We start from the raw sequence: 18,500 nt of genomic DNA on the forward strand, positions 1-18,500 counted from the left end.
CCAAAGATCTCGGATAAAACCCAGGCAGTCACGGGGTGAAACGTACAAATTCCATACAGACAGCACCCGTAGCCGGGATGGAACCCGGGTCTCCGACGCGGCAAGCGCTGTAAGGCAGCAACTCTACTGCTGCGCCACCATGGCCGGTGTAGGAGGACTGACTGGGCTATGGCTTGCACCGCATGTTGGTTACCTGGATGAGGGAGAAGTTGTGCGGCTGCCTGTTGCTGGTTTGTTTAATGAACTGACAGTAGATTTCGTTCTGTAGCTCCGTGTGCGTCAGGCAAACCTGAAGTGCGTTCTGAGCCAGTGACACGTGGTAGTCAATCGAGGGCGCTTCCACCAGCACATTGATGAACAATTGGCATGACTGTGGGGAAAGAATATAGTGAGGTGCAGCACTTTGCTCACTATCCCAGCATCAGAAAGGCTTGTACTTACCAGGAACAAGACATGGATGAGCACATCCAAGAAAGGAAGAGCAACTCGACCAAACTGGAGGAACCAACCCCAGTGGGCAAAGACAACCAACCCCAGCCGGGCAAAGACAACCAACCCCGGCCGAGCAAAGCTAACACATCCATCCGGGCAAGGCAACCAAACCCAGTCGGGCACGGCCAACATAACCAGACGCAAAATACCGCAGCAACTCAGCGGCTCAGGCAACATCTCTAGAGAACATGGAGGCGTGACGTTTCAGTCGGGCCCCTTCTTCCGGCTCTGGGTCCCAACCTGTAACGTCACCCCGTCCACGTTCTCCAGAGATGCTGCCTGACCCGCTGAGTTACTGCAGCACTTTGTGTCTCTTTTTGAAAAGCAGCATTTGGAGTTCCTTGTTTCTCCAACATAACCAGGCCAAGCAAGGCCAATCAAACCCAGCCAAATGCAAGTTAAGCAGCTGGGAAATGATGCCGGGTGTGTTTTGTGTACAGGGTCTGGGCTTACTGAAAGGCCAAGGTGGGTGGGCACATGTTAGTCTGGTGGAGCTTATGGACAGGGGAACGGACCTGACCATGGAGAGATTTCAAACAGGAGGAAGTGGAGTTCTTGGATCAACTTAGCTCAGAACGGACAAGGATAGAACGGCAGAAATAACCGTCACGCTGCATTGAAATATCCAAACTACACCAGGAACATTGGCTGTAACAAAAAGGAGCATTTTGAGAAAGAAAGCTTCAAACAATGGTATAACAATAGTATCCCGACTGGTTGCATCGTGGCCTAGTATGGCCATTCCGATGCACAGGAACGCAAGAGGCTGCAAAAAGTCGTGAACAGGACCACCACGGACCACCACGGCCTTTCCCACCATTGGAAGTATCTACATGAGGCATGGCCTCAAGAAAGTGGGATCTATCACCAAGAATCCCCATCATCCGGACTGGCCTCTTCTCAACGTACAGAAGTCTGGTCCCATAAACCAGGTTCTGGTTCATGAACTGAACTGCACGACGCTAATCCCACCTCAGCAACGCAACACTACGCAACACCTCTTGCACTATCATGCACTTGTTTTACCCCTAATTTTTCTTGTTTGCACTAATGTCTTGTTACTTGCACGATTTTTATTAAAATCATATGTATAATTTATGCATAAGATAGATTTTTTGCATGTTAGTCTGAATCTATGTGTCCATGATGTTCTGGAAGCAAGAGACTTTCACTGTAGCTGTGCCCCACCGAACGTGTGCATCGGGTAATAAACTGGACGACAAGATATCTAATTACATCTACACTGCCGAGCACCGATCATAGGTAAGACAGAGTGCATCGCATTTACCTTGAAGAGTTTCAGTGCTTCAGTCTGCAGTGCGTCAGAGGGAAGGGTGGTGAGGGCGTTGAGGATGCCGTCTTTACTGCAGCATAGGACCGCGTGCTTCCAGATAGGAGAATCTGCAGCAAAAAAGCATGAGGCATTTGTCATGAGGCCCCATCACCTTCCCCTCTCACCTTCCCAACCCCTACCTCTGGCTTGGAAATATTGCCACCTACTATGACCTCGAGTGCTAACTGCTGAGAGTGCAACTACCATCCGGACCAACAAGGCAGACTGGACTCCTCCATGGGTTTGCCTGTTGCTGGATGAGGCGCTGGAGATGGTCGAGGGCGAAAAGAAGGACCTGGTGGAACCTCCACCCACGCAAGAGGATCTCTTGGTGCTGGAACAATGCACTTTACTCCCTCTGAAACATTGGAGAACTCACAGTTCAGAGACAGGCCAGCGGTCTCTCTGCTCACGGCTCAGAGACAGGCCAGTGGTCTCTCTGCTCATGGCTCAGAGACAGGCCAGTGGTCTCTCTGGCCAGTGTTGGCATTGGAGCTCCTCCTACACTGGCAGCAAATCTTACTTTCACTGCCTGTTGTCTGATTATTCAGTCCTCCCACAGCCATAGCTCCACAGTTTAAAAGGAGTGTGGGAATCAGGGTCCCAGTGCGTTTAACAAGTGTGGGGGAACCAGGGTCCCAGTCTGTTTCAAGGGAGTGTGGGAAAGAGGGTCAAACGTGTTTAAACAGACAGTGAGAAATTAGGTCCCAGTGTGTTAAACAGAATGTGGTAAACAGGCATTTTGTTTACAAGGAATATGGGAAACAGGATCCCTGTGTGTTTAATGGGAGTGTGCGAAACAGGACCCCAGTGTGTTAAAGGGAGTGCAGGAAACAGGTCCCAGTGTGTTTAATGATAGTGTGGGAAACAGAGTCCTGGAGTGTTTGAAGGAGTGTGGGAACAAGAGGAGATGAGTATAGGAGCAAAGAGGTCCTTCTGCAGTTGTACAGAGCCCTAATGAGACCACACCTGGAGTATTGTGTGCAGTTTTGGTCTCCTAATTTGAGGAAGGACATTCTTGCTATTGAGGGCGTGCAGCGTAGGTTTACAAGGTTAATTCCCGGGATGGCGGGACTGTCATAGGTTGAGAGAATGGAGCGGCTGGGCTTGTACTGAGGGAATCTTATTGAAACATATAAGATTATTAAGGGTTTGGACACGCTAGAGGTAGGAAACATGTTCCCGATGTTGGGGGAGTCCAGAACCAGGGGCCATAGTTTAAGAATAAGGGGCAAGCCATTTAGAACGGAGACGAGGAAACACTTTTTCTCACAGAGAGTTGTGAGTCTGTGGAATTCTCTGCCTCAGAGGGCGGTGGAGGCCAGTTCTCTGGATACTTTCAAGAGAGAGCTAGATAGGGCTCTTAAAGATAGCGGAGTCAGGGGATATGGGGAGAAGGCAGGAATGGGGTACTGATTGGGGATGATCAGCCATGATCACATTGAATGGCGGTGTTGGCTCGAAGGGCCGAATGGCCTACTCCTGCACCTATTGTCTATAGTCTATTGGGAAACCGGTCTCAGGCAGTGTGGGATCCAGGATCCCGGTGTGTTAAAGGGAATATGGGAAACAGGTCCCAGTGTGTTTAATGGAAGTGTTACATCAGGATCCCAGAGTGTTTGAAGGCGTGTGACAAACATCACCCTCCAGGCCAGCTGCGGAACCATTGCAATTTCTGATGATGAGACAGTGGATTATGGGAGGTTTACTGCAGCTCCGCTCGGTAATGCATCTACACAGTAGAGCTGGGCCACCCTGGGACCGGTGTTGACCACAATGTCTCGGTGCTGCACTTACACGCCTGCCCGTCGACGTCCAGCAGCCTCCCAATGAGCCGCTCGTACTCTGTGCCAACTCTGGAGCGGCTGCTCCCAGCAGCCACAGTCAAATGGTAGAGCCAGGTGTCCTGTGGAGAAGCAACATGTGAGTGACCAAAAGCTCAGCCATTAGTAGTCCAGTCTGGCCGAGAGACCAGGCAGGAGATAGACAACAAAATGCTGGAGTAACTCAGCGGCTCAGGCAGCAACCCAGGAGAGATGTTTCGGGTCGAGACCCTTGTTCAGGCAGGGGAATGGTGAACAATCAAGGCATGCGGTGGTTAATGGACTTGTACTCGCAATCTAGGTTAGGACAGAGACACAGTAGCTGCACTACTGTCTACCACCATTTACACTCGTCCTGCATGGATCCCATTTTATTCTCCGTCCCCTCTGATACCCCCACCCACTTGCATACTGAGCAGCCATCTACAGTGGCCAATTAATCTAGCTGCACACACGTCTTTGGGATATGCAAAGAAACAGGATAGAAACTCAAGGGTAACCCATGCCATTATAAGGACAACATGCAAACTCCGCATAGTCAGCATCGGAAGTCAGAATTCAACCCAGGTCTCTGGAGCCCAACTAGGGGCACCATCCACATAGTACAACATTGAATCTCCTACATCTGGGTTTGACAACTTAAATTTAGTTTAAAATCCAGAAGTAATGAAAGGTCTCAGTAAAATGGACCATGAAACTGTCAAACTGCTGCAAGAATCATCAATGTCAGATTCATTGAGCCACACAACAGGGACAGTCCCTTAAACGTGAAGAAGGGTCTCGACCCGAAACGTCACCCTGTCCTTCCATCCAGAGATGCTGCCAGTCCCACTGAGTTACCCCAGCATTTTATGTCTATCTTCAACCCACCAGGTCTGTGCCGACCAACAACGATCCGTTTACGCTCATCCCGCGCTAATCCCATTGTTCTCTTTCCATATTCCCATCATCTACCCCCCCCCAACACACATCAGCTTCTACAGACGCGCTAGGGGCAATTAACAGCGGCCATTCAACCCGCACGTCCTTGGGATGTGGGAGGAAACCCAGAGCACTCAGAGGAAAGCATTCAAACCACACAATGAGAACGCCAGGTATCAGGATCAAACACGGGTCACTGGAACTGCGATCTGAAGCTGAACTGAACTTGTCCCATGGTCTTCCTCTAGGTGACCATCAGGTCCATCCATCAATGGTCACAGGCCCTCCACCCTGTCGATCTCCAGAATTGTGGCCAATTCTGAAATGTACCAAAATCTGACCACAATCACTGCTTTTCTCAGGCCAAGGTTTGGTGGAACGATGCAACCAGTTAATGCTCAATAGGGGCTCAGTGCAAGCAGTTAAATTCAGATTGAATTGGGTGTTGGTTGGGATTAATTGATGGAGCTGGGTTGCTGGGCCTGGAAGTGTCATATCAATTCCTGCCTCAGTCGAACAATGAAGGCCAAAGTGCTATTTCATACGTTCGTATGTGATAGAAGCAAAATTAGGCCATTCGGCCCATCAAGTCTACTCCACCATTCAATTATAGCTGATCTAATTCCCCCTCCTAACCCCATTCTCCTGCTTTCTCCCATAACCCTTGACACCCGTACTAATCAAGAATTTATCTATCTCTGCCTTAAATATACCGATTGACTTGGCCTGCATAGCCTTCTGTGGCAATGAGTTCCACAGATTCACCTCTGACTAAAGAAATCCCTCCTCATCTCCTTCCTAAAGGAACATCCTTTAATTCTGAGGCTATGACCTCTGGTCCTAGACTCTCCCACTAGTGGAAATACCCTCTCCACATCCACTCTATCCAGGCCTCTATTTGTTTTATTAACTACTTGCTGGACTTCCCTGGTAGCAATTTGTGGTTCATGCACTGAAACACCGAGATCGCTTTGTACTCCAAATGTACCTTATAGAGCCTCAACATTACATTTTTGTATTTGTTTTCCAGTCCTCTTGATATTAAATGCTAGCATTATAGATTTCTCTTACTGAAGTGCATGACCTCACACTCCCCCACACTAAACACAATTTGCCAGTCTTTTCCCACTCACTCAATCTATCCCGCTGCAGAATCACAACATTCTTATCACAACATGCCCTTGCACGTATTTTCGCATTGGCAGCAAACACAATCTTTCATTAGTAAACGTCCCTCCTACTTTCCTCCTCTAGCCTTGGCCTCCCCCGAACATGGTTGGAATACTGTGGAGTACATTTGGGCCCCATATCTGAGGAAGGATGTGCTGGCTCTGGAGAGGGTCCTGAGGAGGTTTACAGGAATGATCCCGGGAATGAGTAGGTTAACATATGACGAGCATAAGGTAGAGGGGGGACCTCATTGAAACTTACAGAATAATGAAAGGATGTTTCCACTGGTGGGAGAGTCTAGGACCAGAGGTCACAGCCTCAGAATTAAAGGATGCTCTTTTGGAAAGGAGGTGAGGAGGAACTTCTTTAGTCAGAGGGTAGTTAATCTGTGGAACTCATTGCCACAGAGGGCTGTGGAGACCAAGTCAGTGGATATTTTTAAGGCAGAGATAGACAAGTTCTTGATTAGAACGGATGTCAAGGGTTACGGAGAGAAGGCAGGAAAATGGGATTAGGAAGGAGAGATCAGCCATGATTGAATGGCAGAGTGGACTGGATGGGCCAAATGGCCTAATTCTACTCCTATGACTTGTGAACTTGGTAACTCGTTTGGGATCAAATGAACTAATCCAGACTTCCCAAATGACCTCTCACCTTTTCCTGCTTTGTTCCGATCAGCAGATAAGTCGGGCTCTGATCCTTTGGGCGAATGACCAGGGTGAAGTGGGAGGAGAGGAATCCTCGACCTCCTGCCTCGTAATCCTCGTCGGAGTCGCAGGAGCGGTCTACTTCTTCCACTTTCGCCTCTCTCACCTTCAGATGACCCAGGGGAAACTAAAGGATCAGAAAACGCATTAAGACAAAACGCAAGCCGTCCCTACATGCCTTGAACAACAAATCTAATGAGGCGCAGGAAGGAACTGCAGATGCTGGTTTACACTGACGTAAAGACACAAAAAACTGGAGCAATGCAGCGGGACAGGCAGCATCTCTGGAGAAAAGGAATAGGTGCCATTTCAGGTCAAGACCCTTCTTCAGACAATAATTCTGAGGCTATGACCTCTAATCCTAGACGCTCCCACTAGTGGAAACGCCCTCTCCACATCCACTTTATCCAGGCCTGTATTTGCTTTATTAACTACATGTTGGACTTCCCTGCTAGCATTTAGTGGTTCATGCACCCGGACACCTAGATCTCTCTGCCACTGAACTCACTTGCTGCCCCTCCATTTAGATTATCTGCCATTTGATTTCTGGGCTAGTCAGACTGGGCTAGTCTGAAGAAGGGTCTGAAGAGACAATGTCTGAAGAAGGGTCTGAAGAGACTATTGTGACTGGTTCACTATATCCCTGATGTCAGTCTTTTTAAATGTACCGTTCTAAGATTAGACCTAGCTTTAGAATCGTCTACTCAGTGAAAAAGTACTGATGAAACGCAGCTGACTCACTGGCTTCCCAAACCCTGGACAACACACTTCCTAGTCTCTCCTTTACATCCCACCATTATTTCACAAACCTCCCCCAAGCTCCCTTCACCTTCAGTGGGAAAAGTCTCTCTTTGCATTTCCATTTCCATCAGTTTTGTGGATCAATGGAGCAAGTGGTCTCATTGAGTTCAATGTCCTTTATAAACCACACCAAGTCGGAAACTGTATCCTCCCTACATTTTGGACAGGTTGACCCGTACTCCATTCCCCTGGTGATCTGCATCCAGATTGGAATGACTAACATCACAGGCGTTCCTTCCAGTAGCTTTATCTATCTGCGCATTTCGAACATCTCTGAGAGATTGCTGCTTCACCACACGTGTAGCTATGTTGAAGCATTTTCATCTTTTCATGGAGTCATAGAATTACAAAAACAGGCCCTTTGGCCCAACGTATGTTGTAATTCTGGGCTAGTCCCACTTGCCTGCATTTGGCCCATATCTCTCCAAAGCCTTTCTAGCCAGATATCTATGCACCACCTATAGCGCAAGACAGTCCACATTCAGTAACAGCTAAGTAAGTGTATTTCTAAGCTGCATTCTTACCAGCAAATATCTACCCCAACTCAGGAACCAAGAATGGACACTTTTCATAAGATCAATGAATGATCACGTAGTCTATGTTTTCCACCTCACCTTCCAACATGGCCATTTGGCCCATCGAATCTATGGTGGATTACAGAGCAATCCCATCCCTCCGCTAATTTCCCCTGTAACCTATTCTTCCCACATTCCCATCCACTCCCTCAGATTCTCAACTACACACTAGGGGTAATTTACAGTAGGTAATCAACCTGCCGACTCACAGGCCATTTGGACGTGGGTGGAAACCTGGGCATCCAGAGAAAATCAGTGCAATTACAGCGATAACGCTCAAACTCCACGCAGACAGTAGCGGAGGTCAGGATCCAACCCGGCTCTCTGGAGCTGCTAGGCAGCTGCATTATTAGTTTCCCCCACTGTGGCACCCTCTTTCCATCCACTCTTCACATTACTGTTGTAATTGTAACTACGGTGCAAAAGCCATGGTTTTACCCGCGATTGGCAGGTACATTCGAGCTCCTGGCCTCACGTCACACAGAGGCCCAAAGCAGCCCCAGCAGATAGCACAGATTTTACCACAAAGGAAGAGTCTGAACTCTGTTGTCATTAATTCATGTGATGGCAGCAGAATTAGGCCATTCAGTCCATCAAGTCTACTCTGTCACTCAATCATGGCTGATCAATATCGCCCTCCGAACCGCATTCTCCTGCCTTCACCCCGTAACCCCCTGGCACCCGTACTAATCATGAATCTATCTTCTATATCTCTGCCTTAAATATATCCACTGACTTGGCCTCCACAGCCTTCTGTGGCATTCATTCCACGGATTCACCACCCTCTGACTAAAGAAATTCCTCATCATCACCTTCCTAAAGGAATGTATTTTAAGTAAGTAAGTAAGTTTATTGGCCAAGTATTCACATACAAGGAATTTGCCTTGGTGCTCCGCCCACAAGTAACAACATGACATAGTGACAGTTACGAATGACTCAGAAAACACTAAACATTAATAATAATAAAACATTAATGATAAAACACCATTGATCACCATTGATTAATTCTGAGGCTACCCCTAGCCCTAGACTCTCCCACTAGTGGAAACATCCTCTCCACATCCACTCTATCCAGGCCTGTCCCTCAATCATTTGATTCGGGTCCAATTTACGGTAGCCTTTAAATACCTTGTCATCCTGATTCCTGAAGTAATAGAACGTTTTCCCGATGAGAGAGCACCAGACCAGCTTGGAGTATCCGTGTCTCACCTGCAAGACACAAGAAGAACATTGATCTATCAGAACTTTGAGTATGCGGCCCACCTTTGACGATAAAATGAACCCATTTAATTATTTTTAAATTGCACACTTTATATGCGTTTCTGTAAAGAAAATGTGTAAGGAATAAAAATCAGGCTGGACTCATGGACTTCTAAACCTGGATCCACAATTGGAAGAAGGGTCTCGACCGGAAAAGTCACCCATTCCTTCTCTGCAGAGATGCTGCCGGTGCCGCTGAGTTACTCCAGTATTTTGTGTCTATCCACAATTGGATAAATATTTTAACCTTATACTATATTTCCATCATTAATCCTCCAGAGGAGATCAAATGCTGACGGAGATTTGGCTTCTTGATTGTTTATGATAAAAAAAATTACTTTCTATGGATTAAAATGGGAGCTTTCTCCCGCTAAATGGGAAAACATTTTCCAAATGTTAGGCTCTGTGATTAGGGGCACATCTGTTTACAATTTCATCCAGGAATGAACCAAGTTAGTTAATCTTTTTTGAGAGGGAGAAGACGTGTTGATAATTTTTGGGAAGTCATTGTGGGCACACGTTGCCTGAGCAAGAACTCAGGTTAATTCCCGGGATGGCGGGAATGACATATGATGAAAGAATGGATCGACTGGGCTTATAGGCACTTGGATTTAAAAGGATGAGAGGGTATCTTGTAGAAACATATACAATTCTTAAGGGATTGGACGGGCTAGAAGCACGAAAAATGTGCCGCATGTTGGGGGAGTCCAGAACCAGGGTCACAGTTTGAAGAATAAGGGGTCGGCCACTTAGATGAGGAAAAACTTTTTTAGCCAGTGAGTTGTGAATCTGTGGAATTCTCTGCCACAGAAGGCAGTGGAGGCCAATTCACTGGATGTTTTCAAGAGAGAGATTTAGCTCTAAGGGCTAACGGAATCAAGGGATATGGGGATAAAGTAGGAACGGGGTACTAATTTTAGATGATCAGCCATGATCATATTGAATGGGGGTGCTGGCTCGACGGGCCGAATGGCCTACTCCTGCACCTATTTTCTATGTTTCTAAGAGCTCACCAGAACCACAGTCTAAGCAGGGCACGCTCGGGGTGTTGCTGAGCCCATCATTGGTGGCAAAGTGGGAACGTTTTAAAGGCGGCACGCGGATGTTCAGAGGCATTCAGTCCACAGCTCTGCCAGGCAACAAATGGTTAACTCCGCAGCTGGGTGTGTGGACGAGGGGCGGGGAGGGTCTCCAAGGTTCCAGGAGGAGAAACTGTGTGGGAGAGACCTGCGTACTAGCAAACTGTTAATATGAAACTCATCTCAGAAATAGCAGGGGGGGGGGGGGGGGGGGGGGGGAGGTGGGATGTTAAGAATTCTTCTCGCCTGGAACCTGTCCAAGTTGCTTAATTGGTTTTGCCTAAACACAGATTTTGAATAGGTGCCAATTTAACAGGGTTCTCTTCCAAGCATTGAGAAGCCCAGTGACCCATCTTCTCGACTCTTGCCTGAGTAAATATTTCAAGCAGCTGTTTAGTTGAAACATCTGGCAGGCTAAATGAATCCAGGCAACGTACACTCATTACAATGCGTCTGGGATTCGAGCTGTTATTGCGCTGTGCAGGGATGCTGCGCAGTGTTGCAAGTGGGATTTGACCCCTGGTTTAGGAGTTAGGTGTGAGCCTTTCATTGGAATGAACCTCCATCAGCCGTGCAAAGTAGATTGCATCCAGATTTATATACTGTATGATTTTTTTTCTGCAAACAAATTTACATCAAACATATAACAGTACAGTGTAGGAAGGAACTGTAGATCTTGGTTTAAACTGAAGATAGACACAAAAAGCTGGAGTCACTCAGCAGGACAGACAGCACCTCGGGAGAAAAGGATAAGATGACGTTTCGGGTCTGGACCCGAAACACCACCTATTCCTTTTCTCCAGAGATGTTGTCTGACCCGCTGAGTCACTTCAGCTTTTTGTGTCTATCTTCGATATAACAGCAGAGCGCAGGAACAGGGATTTCAGCCGACAATATCTGTGCCAAACATGACATCTAAACCAAACCTATCTGCCTGCACGTAATCTTTACTCATCCATTCCCTGAAATCTGTGTGTCTATCCAAAAATCACTTCAATGCTACTATCATATCTGCTTCCACCAACCCCCAGCTGAGCCTTGCAGATACTCACCACCCTCTGTGCAAAAAACAACCTTTCCCTGCACATCTTTAAACTTTTCCCCTCTCACCTTATAAAAATAAGCCCTCTAGTATTTGATGTTTCTATCCTGGTAAAAAGGTTCTGACTGTCTACCCTATCTGTGCCTCTCATTATTTTATATACTATCAGGTCTCCCCACAACTTCCAGTGTTCCACACAAAACAATCCAAATCTCTCCCTGTGGCAATTATTCCCTAATCCATGCATCATTCAGACAATGGAAATCTGGCAAAACTGTTTGCAAAGAAAATGAAAGGTAAAATTAAAAAAAACAGAATGTCCATGAAACATTCCGCAGCTCCGGCAGCCTCTGTGGTGAGAGAAATAAGGTGAGGATTCAGGCCGGCACCTATGCATCAGCTTTGTCGAAGGATCGTCAAGCTGAAGCTCCTCTCACCACAGATGCTGCCTGACCTGCTGAGCATCACACAGCCACCCCTCCCCGTCACTATAAAGTCCCTATGGCCACCGCAGAAGAACAGGGGAATGAAAGCAGCAGCTGGATCACTGGTCTGTAAACAAGAAAGAATTCACACTCTCTTTGCCTGCTCAGCCCTCGCTCAAGGTTTGATCTCTTCTCGTCACAGACCATCCCATTGAGTCCTTGCCCACTGTCAACTATCCAATTACATCTACCCCACACGTCCCATTTTATGCTCATCAACCTCCCATACTCATCAACCTCCCCGTACATTTAGCCCTCATGTATATGGTACCCGGACATGGCGTCGAAGAACCAGATGCCGAAGTGAAGAAGTGGAAGCCGAATAACCGAATGGAAACAACGGCGAAAAGCCAAATAACCGAAAGGGCGAGATGCCTAAAGGCCAACTAACCGAACGAAAACGACGCCAAAAAGCCAACTCACCAAAAGGGCGGATCGCCGAAAAGCCAAATAACCGAAATGGCGGGACGTCTAAAAGCCAACTAATCGAACGGAAACGACGCTGAAAAGCCAACTAACAAAATGGACGCATCACCGAAAAGCCAAATAACGGACATGACGTCGTCAGGGGGCGGGACTTGTCAGCGATTGGTCCAGACCCCCGCGCGCATCACATCACTGGGCGCGGGAAATGGGAGGGTGGGGGATTTTTTTTATTTTCCTTCGCCGCTTTTGGACTTTCCTGAATATATAATAAAACCCCGTGTGATTGGACCTTTCGGTTGATTTAACAAAATAATAATCCAAATTGATTCCATAGATATTTACACCAACCGTAACAATTATATTTCGACTCCACGTCCGCATACGCATGAACATATTAGCAGCAACTTGGTGATCCCTAACCTCTCAACCTGCATGAGTTAAGGACAAGGGAGGAAACCGAAGCACTGGTGGCGCAGCTCCGGAGACCCGGGTCCATCCCGACTACGGGCGCTGTCTGTACGGACTTTGCACGTTCTCCCCGTGACATTTCTCAGAGATCTTTGGTTTCCTCCCACACGCCAAAGACATACAGGTTTGTAGGTTAATTGGCTTGGTGTATGTGTAAATTATCCCTAGTGTGTGTAGGATAGTGTTAGTGTGCAGGGATCGCTGGTCGGTGCAGACACAGTGGGCAATGTACAAAGGCCAGTTAACCTACCAACCTGTATTTCTTTGGGATGTGGACGGAAAGCGGAACATCCAGAGGAAACACAAGCGGTCACAGAGACAATTGCAAACTCCATGCAGAGGTCAAGTCAAGTCAAGTCAAGTCACTTTTATTTCTATAGCACATTTAAAAAACAACTCTCGTTGACCAAAGTGCTTTACATTGGTGGAGGTACTAATGATATACAACAGTGGTTCATAGATTAAGTACATACATAAATACATACATATAGCCCTCCCTCAGAGGACGTCAAGAAAGGCTTGAGAGTAAAGATGAGTTTTAAGTCTCGACTTAAGAGTCGATGGCGGGGGCTGTTCTGATGGGAAGAGGGATGCTGTTCCACAGTCTAGGAGCTGCAACCGCAAAGGTGCGGTCGCCCCTGAGCTTATGGTCAGTAACGCCAAGTCGGCCGATCTGAGGGACCTGGAGGTGGTGTGGTGGGTAAGCAGATTTTTGATATAGGGGGCAAGCCCGCTTTGTAAAGATTGTAAAGGTCAAGATTGAACTGGATCACTGTAGCGGTCTCAGTTTTCTCATTGATGTTCTTGGGACTTCAAGATGGTCACACGATCCTCAGTAAGAAATTTGGGCAGTTAAGAGCTGTTCACAGAGCACTCCCCGAAAGAGGTCAAGAATTCTTCACATGTATGCCCTAGAGAGCTCGTAACTCCCTGGGGCAGTGGACCCTCTCCATCCCTGCAATGCGACTTGACCCTGGACCCATCCACAGTAACTCCAAGGCCTGGATCAAGGTGGACACTGAGGGCAACGTGCAAACTCCACACATGCAGTACCAAACCCAGGTCTCTGAAGCTGTGAGGCAGCAGCTCTGCTAAATATGTCACTCCATCAAAGAACAGCTGATAAGACCAAAAGCTGGAGTAAAAAGCTCCAAATAGGCTCTGATCTATATTGATGCGGCATTATTTTTGCACTATATTTGTCTATTTATTTGTCTTGTTTTCAAAAATATATATATATACATTTTTTGTTATGATTTATTATGAGTTTCACAGAGTAATATATTTACATATCTGTGCTGCTGCAAGTACGAATGTCATAGTTCCATTTCAGGACATATTACAACAAAACACAAGGTAGACACAAAATGCTGGAGTAACTCAGCGGGACAGGCAGCATCTCTGGAGAGAAGGAATGGGTGACGTTTCGGATCGAGACCCTTCTTCAGACAGCTGCTGCTTGCCCTCAAAGTGCACTGGGTTGGGAACCGGTAGGACCAGATTGCCGGGCACTTCCGCTATGAGTAGTGTCACACCCGCACAATGACAATTAGAAATGTAATCATACAATGCGGCAGACTTTTCGCACTGTGCGTGTAAAACTGATTCCCTCCCCGGAATGAAAATGAATGCCTCTTCCTGTCCTTTTGTGCTACACACGGACTCCCCCTGGATGTTCTTCTCAACCCTGTCCTACTGATGTCTACCCCACCCTGACCATCCCTCCAACATGACCACCCCTGGTACATGCCTTGGTAGAGTCCCAGGGCACCGGCCCACCCTCTCCCAGCCCAGGGAGCCCAGCCTTGGCCTCGTACACAATACGTTACACGGGTTCTCTGCGCCCAGACCCTTGGTGCCAGCGATACCCCGTGTGTGCGCTGGAATTCCCGGGGGAGGGCACGAGATGCACGGTGATCAGGAGCCCGGTACCTTGGTGAGCCAGCCGTGGGCGGAGGGCTTCCACTGGGCCCGTGTGGCAGCAGCGGCGGCAGCTGCGGGGCTGGCCAGCTGCACCTTCAGCAGGTTCTGCAGCACCCGGATCCACTCCTCCAGGATGTTGGGCGAGTCCGCCGTCAGGAAGTACGTCCGGCTCTCCGTCACCAGCTGCAGCAGGGTGGAGGGAATCACAAGCAATCAACGCCCCAGTCTGGGGAAGGTTCCCGCCCCGAGACGTCGTCTGAACGCACCCTCCATAGATGCTGCCTGACCCACTGAGGATTCCAGCATCTGCAGTCCCTTGAGTCTCCCCTCATCACCTTTCACCAGAACCATGAAGGAGCCCGCACTGCCACTGGGGAAATATTGATCTTACCGCACCTCTGCGCGGTGCTACACGGATCATAGACTGAACGGCCTAGTTCTACCCTCAATATCTCCAGTGTGATCGATGGTTGGAGAGCTGACATGCATGTTAGGAAAGGCAAGGGTGGGCAATGAAAGCCTTGGTGGAAGGGGTTGACTTGGGAGAGAGCTGTGAAAGGGGGTAACGTTTCAAGAGGGAACTCCAGAGCTGGAGGCAGTAGCTGGAGATACAATTACAGGCGCTGCGGTGTGGAAAGTGAGACGGAACAGCAGAGGGCTGGAGAAGGAGGGCGGTGGAGCTTGTGGTGCTGAGAAGGGAAGAGTCCGCGGGGCGTATTTTACTGTGTCAACAGCGAGCATTGGCAGGTGGGTGGCATTGTAGTGCAGCAGTAGAGTTGCTGCCTTACAGCGCTGGAGACCCGGGTTCGATCCCGACTATGGGTGCTGTCTGTACGGAGTTTGTACGTTCTCCCCGTGAGTTTTCTCCGGGATCATCGCTTTCCTCCCACTCACCAAAGACGTACAGGTTTGTAAGATAAATGTAAAAAATGTCTGTAGTGTGTGTATGTGTGTGTGTGAAGGATAGTATTAGTGTGCGGGGATCGCTGGTCGGTACGGACTCGGAGGGGGGAAGGGCCTGTTTCCGTACTGCATCTCTAAACTAAACTTGTTGGGGATATTATGTGAAGTAGAGCTCTGGAAAATCCCATTCCCGTGCGGTTGAAAGCGGGAGCAGGTGGTGTCGGGAGGTATTGGCTGCAGTGGCACTGAATGATGAGTGCGGGGTCACTCCCAGCGTGGGGAAGGGCCGGGTCCACCCAGTGGGCGACGGGTCCTCACCTGGAAGGTCTGTGCTCCCTCCCCACGCACGACACGACAGGAGGAGCTGAGCTCGATCCGGCCCTGGGGCTTCCTGATGACATCACTCTGAAAGCACAAGGTGGTCATAGAGTCATAGTATGGATATTCGGCCCAACTTGCCCACACCGGCCAACAATGGCCCAGCTACACTAGTCACACTTGCCGGCGTTTGGTCCATATCCCCTCAATCCTGTCCTATCCATGTACCTGTCTGTTTCTTAAATGATGGCTCAACTACCTCCTCCGGCCGCTTGTTCCATACACCCACCACCCTTTGTGTGAAATAGTTACCCCTCAGATTCCAATTAAATCTTTTCCCCTTCACCTTGAACCTATGTCCTCTGGTCCTCGATTCCCCTACTCTGGGTAAACGACTCTGTGCATCTACTTGATCTATTCCTCTCATGATTTTGTATACCTCTATAAGATCTCCCCTCATCCTCCTACACTCCACGCAATAGGGACCCAGCCAACTCATCCTCTCCCTATAGCTCACACCCTCTAGTCCTGGCAGCATCCTCGTAATTTTTTTTTTAATGTACGCAGTCCATGGGAATTATCGCCCAGACAAAGAGTTGGATCCCCTAATGCCCAAGTGAACCGCAATCTCAGTGCATCGTGCTTGTGGCAGGGTGACTTACGGGTGACTTGTAGTACAGGATCTCGCTGTTCCTCAGCATAAACCATCGTCTCTTCCACGTCCTGACTTGGCCTCCCATCTTCAGCAGGTATCCAGACTTTTCTAACGGCTCCTGCAAGCAACACAAGATGGCGGACGGGTCAGCCAGTCTGCTGTGGAGCAAGCTCGGGTCTCAAGAGCACAGAAGTGAGTGGGGAAGTGGCTGGTAGGTCAGGCAACACACCAGAGTGGTCCTGAAATCCCACGCGGCGGGAGAGGCCAGGAGGGAACACAATAAGCCCGCTCCCTGAATGCAGGAGCAACAAAGTGGGCAGCTCAAGCAACCCTTGCAAAGGGTAGGAGCACGCCAAAGATCACAAGATTACACATTCTGCCCAGTTATGTGGTGGGGGAGTCATGTCACGTGGACAGAGATGAAAGATCATGCGATGAGCTCTGTCCTATCAGAGTTGGTAGCCCCAACACACTTCAGCTTGAGTTGACAACCTCCTCACGCCCCCCGCCCCCCGCCCCCCCTCCCCCCCCGGCAGCGAGGTTTCAGCACCTCCAGGGAACGCTCATACCATGGCAACCAGCAGCCAGTCTAAAGAAGGATCACGCCCCGAGGCCTCACCCATTCCTTCTCTCCAGAGATGCTGCTTCAGTTACTCCAGCATTTTGTATCTATCTTCGGTGTAAACTGGCATCTGCAGTTCCTTCCTTCACAGCCAGTCTCAAAACTGTGCACTTATGTTTTAAAAGAGGCACACCGCCCATTGGACAACCCCGCCCCAGTTCCTCTCTGTTGCTGGATCAATCGCCATGGTGCTTCTTGCGCTCCCTGCATCCTCCACTTCCTGTTGCTCCACTGTTGACTACGGTGCTTTTGGCTGCCTGGGCCCCGAGCTCTGCAATTCCCTTCCAAGACCCCTGAGCCCCTTGTCCTTTTCTTAAACCATGCTGTTGGTTCCCTCAACCATAAACTCTGGGCCACAAAGTGGATGTAATACGGCTTGGTGAATCAGGAGGGCAGTGGGAATACAAGACACTTTGGTTTTCAACCCCTTCCTCCACAATTGCATCCTCCCCGAATGCTCGGGTATAGACGCTCTGGTATATAGACGCTCGGGTATATAATTATTTAAGTTTATATACGTCAGAGAATGACTAGGTCTGGAACACCTGGCGAAGGGCCCTGGTGAAGTGGTTTATAATAGTGTGGGAAATGGGACTGATGATGGATGCAGTTTGTTGTCTCAGCTCCACTCCCCCCCTCCCCACCTCTTCCCCCCACCCAGCACCCCAGAACAATAAGGTCCTCTGATCACTTCAGCTGGAGACTGCTCCTCTGTTCAGGGCCTGGGAGAAAGGGGTCTGTGCACCACTCACATTGCTGTTGCTCTCAGCAGAGTAGACGGAGCAGGTCCGGAGGAGCTTGTGCTCGGGCTCGGAGTAGTCGCTGTCCACCGAACAGGCGTCAGGAGGGATGGCGTAATCGCTTTCCGAGCTGACCGAGGACATGGAGACACCTGTGGAGAGAGACGCACGCCGTGAATCCAGCCTACACCTCACTCAGGAGCATGCGGTGAAACGAGGCAGCTTCAGGCAGCTGCTGCCACAGGGACCAGTGTAGAGATGGCTTGGCCACTCAATGAGATCAACAGACAACTCCATGATCACAAGTCTCATTGTCTGTAACTCGTTTTCACCTCGCTCACACCTACCAATAGCCTGTTTCCTTTCTCATCGTCACTCCCCCCCCCCCCCCCCCCCAATCTTTGCACATCCCCAATCCTTTCCACTCCTCACTTTAATTTCATGTTTCACGATAATTTCATGTATGAAAGAAATAATTTTATTGCCACACAACCAAGGTCGGTGGTATTTGGGTATCTTGTGTATTATGACTGTTGGCAGATCAATTTCCCTCCTGGAATAAATAAAGTTCTATCGTATCTTATCTCGAGGAGCGGGAGAGTCAGATTCCACCATGTTGTCACAGGGAAACACATCACAACCAACAACCCAGCACCATCTTGATCTCTCGTCCTCACTTTGTGACTTTGACCTTGTAAATTGGACCACCTCTACCAGAGGGGGTGCACCAGCTACTCTACCCCTCAGAGCTCCTGTA

At 48.8% G+C, this 18,500-nt stretch overlaps 1 protein-coding gene across 1 annotated transcript in view; it reads right to left on the reverse strand.

Moving 5' to 3' along the window:
- plekhh1 (pleckstrin homology, MyTH4 and FERM domain containing H1) overlaps positions 1 to 18,500 on the reverse strand; it is a 132,507-nt gene that overhangs the window by 37,815 nt on the left and 76,192 nt on the right. The window contains exons 11-19 of the mRNA XM_033026652.1: positions 17,756 to 17,895; positions 16,389 to 16,499; positions 15,727 to 15,813; positions 14,515 to 14,688; positions 8,951 to 9,031; positions 6,394 to 6,573; positions 3,623 to 3,731; positions 1,781 to 1,893; positions 194 to 370 (exon numbers count right to left, since the gene is read on the reverse strand). Of these exons, the coding sequence (XP_032882543.1) occupies positions 194 to 370; positions 1,781 to 1,893; positions 3,623 to 3,731; positions 6,394 to 6,573; positions 8,951 to 9,031; positions 14,515 to 14,688; positions 15,727 to 15,813; positions 16,389 to 16,499; positions 17,756 to 17,895 (1,172 nt within the window). The remainder of the gene's footprint in view (positions 1 to 193; positions 371 to 1,780; positions 1,894 to 3,622; positions 3,732 to 6,393; positions 6,574 to 8,950; positions 9,032 to 14,514; positions 14,689 to 15,726; positions 15,814 to 16,388; positions 16,500 to 17,755; positions 17,896 to 18,500) is intronic.

The sequence above is a fragment of the Amblyraja radiata genome, chromosome 9, assembly GCF_010909765.2.
Source record: "Amblyraja radiata isolate CabotCenter1 chromosome 9, sAmbRad1.1.pri, whole genome shotgun sequence".
Classification (NCBI taxonomy): domain Eukaryota; kingdom Metazoa; phylum Chordata; class Chondrichthyes; order Rajiformes; family Rajidae; genus Amblyraja; species Amblyraja radiata.